General features: G+C 36.9%; 1 protein-coding gene across 1 annotated transcript in view; it reads left to right on the top strand.

The window, feature by feature from the left end:
- Positions 1-11,153, top strand: part of CCT5 (chaperonin containing TCP1 subunit 5) — a 167,456-nt gene that overhangs the window by 65,403 nt on the left and 90,900 nt on the right. Inside the window, exon 2 of the mRNA XM_090375914.1 lies at positions 2,401-2,461. Coding sequence (XP_090232040.1) covers positions 2,401-2,461 — 61 coding nt within the window. The remainder of the gene's footprint in view (positions 1-2,400; positions 2,462-11,153) is intronic.

Raw genomic sequence — 11,153 nt, 5'->3', positions numbered from 1 at the left:
AAAAAAAAAAAAAATTAAATAACACTATATTCAGATATGGGAGGCCAATTTTAGCAAGAGGTTGAATCAGGGGATGGCAAATATGCAAAACTGATTCAACCTCTTATTAGAATTGCCCTCCCATATCTGAATATAGTGTTTTTCAATTATTTATTATTATTTTTATTTATTTATTTTTTTTTTTTTTACTTAGTCCCAGTTCATTTCTGTACTAGGTTTTTCAAATTCTTTCACCTGTTTAACCACTACTTCACTTCCACTTTCGACTATCCCTTAAACTTCTCTTAGTCCAGGCACCTTGTGTACTTTTCATTTCCATTTTCACAGACACTTTATCTATTTTACAAACCACACATTATTTATATCCTTTTGCTTCCTTTACTGCTGCACTGCTCGTTTTGGAGCATTAGACATACGATAACTTTTCTTATTGTCCTTTTTCTGCTTATTTTGCTTCTTAATAGTTGTATATTACTGCTGCTGCTACTGCTACTACACACACACACACACACACACACACACACACACACTGGTGTTCAAAGAAAGTGCCTCACCTAGGAATTTCACATTTCTAACCCCTTTTCATGATGGTATGTTACATTAATGACTAGCATCACAAATAGAAATATAAACAAAAGATATTTATTAATAGTTAAGGCAAAGTTAAGTAATATTTGACAGATGCTCTCAAAATATTCCAAAATGAGCATTTGCAACCTTTATACAACAGTTTTCGTAAACACGACAATTATGGCTCAAATGTTATCAGAAGCCCTCAGTTTACTTCAGTTTATCGTTTTAAATGAAAAACAAAATGAAAAGTTCACCAGGTGCAAACTAATATTTAGTTGAACTGCTTCTGGCCCTGATGACAGCAGCACACCGTCAAGGCATTGACAAGATCAATTTCGAAAGATAATCAACTGATAGTTCATGGTTCCAAACACAAATTATGGCTTCCTGAAGTTCACGAAGGGTGTTTGGTTTCTTTCTGGAATCTGAGCTATTTTCAGATTCCACACAATGCCAACAGTTCTATAGGATTCAGGACCAGGCTGTTTCCTGGCCAGCTAATGGTTAATGGACCGTTCTTCCAACCGTTTTTTCACCTGTAACAAATGTAAACACATGACTGTCGAACCTCTAAAGCAGAGATGAAGCTAAAGTAACTACATAAGTGCCTACTTACACTTTTTGCCTGATGACAAGGAGCAGAGCCCTCCTGAAAGTTGCAGTTACTTGGCAGGCTGAAATGGTCTCTAATGGTTGGCAGCAATTTGCCTTCCAATATAGCCAGGTACCCATTGGCATTTACGGAACCTTTTATAAACTTCAGGTGATACGAAATGCACCCCCATATCATTTGGCTGGTAGGAAATTTCACTGTAGACACCATACAATCTGGATGGTATTCTTCACCACGTCTTCGGCGAATCGTTTGTCTCCCATCAGAGCCATGCAGATTGAATTTTTTCTCATTTGAGAAAATAACTGATTTCCACTGCTCGGGAGTCCTTACATGCTCCTTACACCAAATTAATCGGCTTTTTTAATTTTTTGTGTGAGGAGGGGCTTCTTAGGACGATGGGCTACAAGTCCATTTTTGAAGAGGCATCTTCTGACCGTTACAGCACTTGCTACCACTCCTGTATGTTCTTCCCATTCTCTTTTCAGCTCAGATGAAGAAACTTCACCGTTTTTAAGGCATAAGCACTTCAAAACGTGGTCCTGTTTTGGAGTAGATTTGTTTGCGTCCGGTTCCTTTTTTTCCTATCAGCCTACTTATTCTTGCAGCATTCTTGAGTTTGGAAAGAAATCTACTCACTGTCGACTAATTACAAGACACTAAGCAATATGACAGGAAGAACATCCTTCCTTACATAAAACAACAATAGCACTCTTCCTTCGTGGCATCAACTGCATGTAACCTGCCATCCTGACACAGTCAAGGAATGACTGAAACTCTTGCAGAGTGTGCTTATATAGCTGAAAGTAACAAATGATGCAATATTACGTCATCACCTGTGTGTCAATCTTATCTGATGCAATCTGTAAGAAATATTGCCATATACTTTCGTTATTTGGACGACAATTACAAAATTTTAAGGGGTGATGCGCTTTCTTTGAACACCAGTGTATTTTTTTTTTTTTTTTTTTTTTGCACTGGAACTGCACCCAATGCAGATCGGGCACAGTTCCAGTTACTGTTGGTATGGGTCTAATACAGTGGACTCTTGCAGGACTCTTGTACTATAGGTTCATTGTTAACTTTTTAGTTTGGGATTACTATTAAAAAATCACTCTTTTTGAAAGTATTTCATTTCATATATTTTTTAAATGAATGCATTTAAGCCTCCTTCATTTAATTGAATTAATCTATTTAAACTTTTTTTTTAATAGTCTCATATTCTTGCTGGTAGGAGTGTTGCTAATACTCTCCGAACTTCATTGGGACCTAAAGGTAATAATTTAATTATTAATAAACTTAACTAAGTATTAAATTTTAATACTTTTATAAGGTTTTAGAAACTTTCTTGGGAAGTACACCATTAACTGAAACAAATTTTCCATATTGAGAAAACAATTCAAAAATCTTCCATAAAATAACAACTATAAAAAAAATTTATTTTTTAAGCATCAAAAACAGGCGTTGGAATTTTAAATATCGAGCCATCTGAAATTATATAATTATGATAAATAATTTATTTAATGATTTTAAGAAGTTAGTCAGGTTCCAGTAGTACTATATATACGTTATTTTATATCAATGAAAATATTTTAACAACAAAGCAGATTTATTTATGTCTAATGAAGGCCTGACTTGCTTTCATTTAGTAGTAATAGGGGCAATACAGGTTCCATTATATTTATGATATAAATAGTTCTTACTGTTTACCAAGTAGAAAGGAGGCAGTGCATCTAAATTGGGCAAGGTGCTAGGAATACAGCAGTAAAACCCCAAATTGATTGAAAAGATAAATTAAGTTGAAAATAACATAATTGATTTTGGCAAAAATACTTTGTATATGAATTATCATTTGGAGTTAGTGAAATAAAATAAATCTTCTCATAGGGAAATCATAATGGCACTTGCTGTAAAAAAACTACTATATATTCTGGGTTACAGAATAAGTAACGTTTTTTTCTTAGTGATGTTCAGATGTTATTAACAAATTCAGTTCTGGAACTTTTTTTAATTTCTATTTTATATTTCATGTAAGTTAAATACATTCAGCTCTTTATAGCAACTCTCTTTTTAACATCCCAACATATTATTACATCTTATGTGGTTGGTCCTGGCCAATTTCTCATTAACACTAATGCTATTTTACATATATGTATAACGACCTTGAAGATAAAAAGATTTCTCTATGACGACCATAAATTTCTAGCTCTTAATCTGAATTTTTACTTTTTTGTTACAATATTCGCATTTAATGAGAGTGCTTCACATATATTGAAGTAATTGACAACCTTGCAGCCTTACCGCGAGAAATCATTTAAGATTTCCCATGCTCTTTTCTCACAATGTGGTAATGAAATAACATTGACTAGTTCATTTCATTACAAGTTAGTGTGTTAGAAGTTCATTTCGTTACATAGTTAGTGTATGTTTATTGGTATGGCTCCAAGAAAGCAGATAGCTTTGCCAATCGCAAATGAAATTGGGATTTTGCAAGCTGTAGATAATAGTGTGCATTCTAAGACTGACATCGCCAAACAGTGAAAAATAATTATCTAGATATTTTTAAGTCAGGATCCACCGTTACCTCCCTGATGGTGGTGGTGGAAGTTGGTAAAATCTGGAACAGTATGGAACGATTGGTGATTGATCTCACCATTGATAAGGAGAGGTTAAAAACAAATTTAGATTTAAGAGTTTTGCCTACGTCCACCCCTGTGGCCACTTATGCTAAGGTGGCTGCAGCGAGTGCAGGCATAAAGACCGCTGCTGAACTGATTCCCTCAGGAACTCAGTCAAAGCATGTAGTATTGATTAAAGCTAGTGAAAAATGTGAATTAAAAACTAGTAAAGAAGTTAAACAGGTGATTGCAACGAATTTTAAATCCAAACTTAAACAGATTAAAATAAAATCTGCCACAAAAGTTAGAGAAACAGGCGTTGTAATTGAAACTGCCACTGACGAAGACATTACCAAATTAAAGAACTGCCCGAAATTTGGGGAACACAAATTAATTGTAGAAAACTAAACCTGACTGTGATACTCTATGACATACAAAAAAAGATATGTCAGACCAAGAATTCTTGGAGGATCTGTATGTCAAAAACTTGTGCAAGCACAATGTTAGTGAGGAAGATTTCAAAAAGGGGGGTTAAGGTGAGGTTTAAGATTAACGCTAAAAACAACAAACACTGGCTAATTGAAGTTCCTGCCTATATCAGCCGAATCATATTAAAAGATGACGCTCGCGTTTGCCTGGGCTGGTCGGTTCACAACGTGAAGGATTTTATTATTGCTTCACGTTGTTTTAAATGTTTGGCTTATGGGCATTCCGCTAGATATTGCAGACAGCAGGGCTACACGTGGGCATTGTGAACTGCAAGTCACCAGTCACACACCACAATGCCCACATGTGGAGTGTAAGTCACCAGTCGCAATCGTGTCCCACTCTTGAATCACCAGTTACATGCCCAAACTGCAAAATAAAAAAGAGGAAATCAGATCACTCATATCGTGACTCGAAGTGTCCTGAGTTCTTGCGAGCTCAGGTCACCAAATCTTGCACAAATTACATTCAGTAAGGTAAAAAATGTACAGCATGGTGAGAGATTAAAAATATTACAGTTAAACTGCCAGCGTTCTGCTTCTGCAATGAGTGATATCTCCAAACTAATTATGTATCACAAAATTGACATTGTAGGACTTCAGGTATTATACTCCTACAAAGGCAAAGTTAAAGGATTTCCAAACGGCTGTAGGATGGTTCAGTCTAATGTATCTGTTACAGGACAGGGTGCAAATGCTGTGGCAAGGGTGTGGGCAGCTCTTGTTATAGCGGACAAGCAGATCACGATCATGAGGGTAAATGGTCTCTGCTCCGAGCATGCGGCATGTGCATGCTTGGAAGGTAGTTTTGGACAAATATTCTTCATCTCAACTACATGCAGTGCTCACAGCATTCTCAACAAATTGAGCCTTATCTGAACTTCCTTGAAGCTTTAATTAGGTTATCAGGCAAAAAGATAGTTATTATGACCGACACAAATGCTTCTTCCACCATGTGGAACAGCCCCATAAGGAATAATTAAGGTGAATTACTGGAGGAATTCATAATAATGGATTGATTGTCTGCAACTCCCCTGGGCATCTGGCCACTTACTCATCCCCTTCTGGTCAGTCTTACATACATGTCACTCTGTCGAATGCAACATTCGGGAGATGCATAGAAAACTGGACTGTTCACTCTCTTGGTCGATAAGTGACCACAATGTGGTCCCTTTGACATAATATCCAATGAAAACGCAGCAACTTTGAGAGGCACTCATGACTTTCCCAGATACAAAACTCGACAAATCAATTGGAATCCTTTTGAGAAACTACTTAAGGATAATAAATTTACGGATGAAAAACTGACAAATCTGACAGATCTTTCTTTGGACCAACATCTAAAAGAATTGATGGCAATCATCACTGAAATATGCGACGAGACGATTAAGAAGAAACAGAGAAGACAAAATTCGGTTCCTTGGTGGTCCCAGAACCTTTCCACTCTTAAGGAATCATACAAAAGAGCAGAAGACAAGATGTTCAGAGAGCTAGGAGAGATGGCAGATCTGAAGATGAGATAAACCGATTGAATGAAATATACAAAAATGCGAGAAGGACATATTTCAACAATATTTACAAAGAAAAACGCTCTGCTTGGGAATGCTTAGTTAAACAAACTATGGACCAGGAGCCCTGGGGCTTGATCTACAAGCTGACTAGACAAAATTCATCTGGGGGATAGGTCTCCTCTGTACTTAGACCTGATAACTCCGAAACTCTAACACGGGCTGAGACTATGGAAACAATTTTGGATGAATTGATTATTCAGGATGAAACTGTACCAGAAAGTCCGGTACAAACAGGCATTCGTTTAGAACATCTTTCCTACGTAGGCGAAAGCCGCAGAGATGATTTTGACAGACACGAGGTAGGTCTTGCTGTTGCGACTTTGCATGATGGCAAATGCCCTGGACTGGACCTATTAGAAGTTACCATAGTTAAAAGAATCTGGAGCACCTGTCCCCAACTGATGATGAACCTCTTTAATGCCTGCCTACAATATGGATCCTTCCCCTCTCCTTGGAAAAAAGCAAATCTTAAATTACTCATTAAGAATCCCAACAAAACAGCAAATCAGGCAAATTCATACCGCCCAATCACTCTACTTTCAGTCTTCGGAAAAATATTAGAGAAGCTGATTATTATTATTAGAGAAGCTGAATATTAGAGAAGCTGATTGTAGCGAGATTCCAAAATCACTATAAAGAAAGAAACCTAAACTACAGATATCATTTGGCTTCTTGGGATGTCTACAGTGGATGCCATTAACCTAGTTATTAATAACATTTCAGCCTCCAATAAAAAGTATGTCCTCGGCCTCCTTGTGGACTTCAAAGGGGCCTTTGACACTGTTTGGTGGCAAAGTGTCCTGGAGAGGTTCCGAGAGGCTGAGGTCTCCGTGCCTATTTATCGTCTCATCCCAGATTGTTTCCAGAATTGCTCACTTGTGTCTCCAGTGGATCCTGCTCTGTTGCGAGACCTGTGACTCGTGGTTGCCCTCAGGGATCAGTTCTCGGACCAGTATGCTGGAATGTGGTCCTTGATGGGTGGCTGGCAACCGAACATAATTGCACTACTAAGATCGCTTATGCAGACGATTTAATTATCCTTGTTTCTGGAAACTCCAGACTACAACTTGAAATCCGTGCTAATGAAGTCCTATCAGACCTAGATGAGGTGTAGTACACATAAATTAACTATTTCTGTTCCCAAAACAAAACGAATTCTTCTCAAAGGGAAATTAGACCCAAATAGACCTCCAAGTATTAAGATTAAATAACAATCAATAAAATTAGTTAACTCATACAAATACCTAGGAATTATGTTAGATAACAAACTTCAATTCATTACCCATGCTAAATATGTGCTAAGCAAAATCAAGACTTTGACAGGCAAAATAATCAGAATTACCAAAGGTTCTTGGGGTCTGAAACCCTCCACTCCCAAGCTGTATTACAAATGCATATTTATTCCTATTGTCTGTTTATGCTGCGGGTGCTTGGGGCCCCAGTATACGCAGAGTCATGGTAGAAAAAATCTTGACTCAAGCCCAGCGCTTCTTCCTAATTGCAACTTCAAGAGCTTGTCACACAATTTCAACGTCAGCACTACAGGTAATCAACGGTAAACTACCAATCAAATACGAAGTGCTGTACAATTACTTTCAGTATTGTAGAAGGAAGGGTATTGCAGCACAGTTCAACCAGTTTTCTGTTAACCTGGACGTGCCAGTGAAAGAAGACAACACTAGATTAAGAAACCAGTTCCTCCAGGGATGGACTAATGCCAACTATGGACTAATGGACTAATACCCTTTTTATACCTCAAGTTGCTGAATTTGACAAAAAACATTGGCCCTGGTTTAACCCAGGTCTTCACCTAACTTTCCTTCTATCCGGGCATGGCAGCCTAAACTCAAAGTTATTTACTCTGGGTTTGGCTGCATTTCCTCTTTGTAAATGTGGCTCAGAGGACACAGTCCAACATATAATCTTAGAATGTCGATATTATGTAGACATTTGATTTGAACTTCAGGCATTGACCGAAGTTTATGATGTAAATAACTTTACCAAGTTTTTAGGATGTAAAGAAAATTATCAGGCACTGGCTAACTTTGCAGACAAGGCTTTCCGCAGAAGGAAAGGACTTGCTGACTGAGAATAATTATGTAATAAGTGTACTACCACTGTACATATTGCCTGTCAGGGAACACACAAACTTGTACGTGACACACAAAAACTCACCTAGCACATAAGAAAACAACAGTGATTATAAGAGACTGATTGACTTTTATTCCTATGTGAATGATAAAGAATTGAAATGGATATAAAATAACCTAGAATGCCTGATTGACTTTTATGCCTATGTAAGACTGACTGACTATATGCCTATGTAAATGATAAAGAATTGAAATAGATATAAAATAACCTAGAATGCCGGGCTTCTCCACAAGGACAGGATTGGGCCCTGCGTGTGCAGGGGTCCGGCTACTAAAAACATCCTAAAACGCCCGCCCTAGGTCAGGACTGAGCCCTGCGAGAGCCAGGGTACTACCAAAATATTGTTTAATAAGGAAATGATTAAGAGTGCAAGAGAAACTGGCTGCCTCCACGTGGCAAGTGACGGGAGCAGGGGGTCGGGACACTATAAGTCCGTGACTCCCTGCTGCTAAATGCCAGTTGCCAGCCACAAACAACGAGAACAACACACTACATACACTAAAATACAAATTAAAGGGTAAAATAAAAGGTTTTTTTTTTTTTTTTTTTTTTTATATATATATATATATATATATATAACATAAGCATAACTAGACCTAAGTAAATATATAACCTGCTTTCCTACGGTTTTAAATTTAGGCCTAACACCTCATGCAACACCAAAAAGATGTATAAACTTATATACCAGGACTTCATACACTTTTGTTTAAAACTATCCTATAAGTATAATATACCGTTAGAAGCTTTCCAAAAATGGATATCCCTCACTTATCAAGCGGTGCATAAACAGCTTGCTGCAATACATAGATACCCACCACCAGCCAAGACCTTTGATCTGGGCAAAGCTAAGCAACAATTAAAAAAATTGCAGGCCTTATTCATCATAACCACCATAGACAAAGCTGCTAACAATTACAGTTTTATATGCAAAAAATTCTATACCACCACAGTGCTAAACGAACTGAACCACAGTTCTACCTACATACCTGAGACCACAAATAGTACTACTATCAGGAAAAAATTATTAGCTATGCACAAAAAATTAAAATTTAACAACCCAAATACTAACTTTCCATTTGTCTACTGTATACCTAAATTCCACAAAACACCTATCAGCTTCAGATTTATTACATCGTGCAGGAATAGTTATACCAAAACTCCACATAAAAAACTGGCCTATCTACTAAGTATCATCTTCAACAGCATTGATAACACCAGAGTTATCCGAAATAATAATCCCATTCTAGAATTTCTAAAGCACTATAAACATACCACTGAACATATCAGCACCTATGACTTTAAAAATCTCTTTACTAGCATTCCGCAAGATAGTTTAAAACATGTACTCGACCACTATTTCACAGAATATAACAGCCTTCTACCATGCAAGCTGCAATATTGGAATGACCTGACAGACATGTGCATCTTCAAAAGTTACATCTACAATGGCACCAACATATTCAAACAAAAAACTGGAATTGCCATGGGAGCATGCAGTTCTAGCCTGGTGGCAAATCTATACCTTCATCACTTTGAAGTTAATATTAATAAAGAAATAACCTTTTACAGATATATTGACGACTTAATCGTCTTCAACCATCCCAACTTTCTCACTGATTATGGAGTTGTCTACCCATCGGAATTAGAAATAGTGGCTACCAACATAGATAACACCAAATCTGCCAATTACTTGGATATTGATATACAGTTCAACAATAACAAGTTAGAGACGTTCGTTTACGACAAACGTAACACGTTTGGCTTTAACACCATTAGCCTCACAAACTGGCATTCTAATATATCTATAAGAATTCAAAAAAATTTAATATTGTCGCAAAGTATGAGATTAGTTAAAATATGCAATAGCGCTAGCTATATAATTAGCACTCTTACAGACTTTAAGCATAAATTATCAGTGAATGGATTCCCAAAACGCTTCATAAATATAAACCTACATACTGCTATGTTGATAGCTATAAAAAAATATCATAATAATCTTGACCACCACCATATTATAACTACTGTTTTGAGAAAGTAAATCTTCTCCCACTGGATTTATCAGATTGACGGTTTATACAGAGCCTGTATATATGTACATAACTAGGCACTGCCTTAGTAGCATATTTAATACAGCTTACGCTCATTGAAAAAGTTGTACCTGTATTTGCTACTAAGGTAGGAATCAATTCTTAGCTTCCTTCTTGCCTCACTCTTCCTTCATTTTTCATGAGATCCTTTACTACTGGCATAACATACTGTTGGCCTTTGGGCTATCTTGGTTTAAAATATAATATTAATTTTAACATCTAACCTTTTGCCAGTAAGAGGGCGCTGGCACCATATACTATACCTATATAATTTAACACGTACGCCACAACGTGGTATTTTCCCGCGTCTCGTCTTTGTGGTAAGTTTGCCTTACACGTTATACTACGCCGTAAGTAATCAGGAACTGGCCATTCCTTCTTCTTCATGCAAGAAGATATTTTATTCATACTTTCCAAATTTTGGATGTTTAATTCTATTACAATACCAGGTTCTCTTACTAAAAGGGACGGGAAGTTACGCTCCCGGTATTTTCCGACGTAATTTGGCCTTACTACTCTTCCTTCACTTTATCTATTTGCTATCTGTTTCTACTTTTCATACCTCAAGAACTATTAGAGCAATTCGAGGGGGATTGAGGTACTATTACTTTTCTATCACTTAATATCCGTTCTCCTTATTTAGCAACAGCTGACTATCTTATGTCATCCAGTAACTTGTTATATAGTAGTATTGATTCCTTTCTATCACCATTTTTGCTTTTTACTTTGATGTCGTCGTCTGGGCTATCGGTCGGGCTAAAGTCATCTAGCATGTTAACCACCTTAATTCGTTCACCTCCCTAACTAATTATATGCTATCAACCACTATATTTAGTACAATCTTAACTTAACTTAAATGTCACCTTACAGATATCCTTATGATATCCATGTATCATTGGTCAGGTATAACATGCAGATGACAACAGAAACTGATAGCTCGCCAAATGTAGTGGACACATTGTAAGGGTTAGCCCTCGATAAAGTCCTTTGCAATGTGTCTGATCTATCCTTACTACAATTGGCTCGACTTAGTTATTTAGTATTTATCCTTATAT

Source organism: Mastigoproctus giganteus, chromosome 1 (genome assembly GCF_048544385.1).
Source record: "Mastigoproctus giganteus isolate SK-2022 chromosome 1, ASM4854438v1, whole genome shotgun sequence".
Classification (NCBI taxonomy): Eukaryota; Metazoa; Arthropoda; class Arachnida; order Uropygi; family Thelyphonidae; genus Mastigoproctus; species Mastigoproctus giganteus.
The sequence above is the reverse complement of the archived record's forward strand: the minus strand, read 5'-3'. Positions and strand labels throughout refer to the sequence as shown.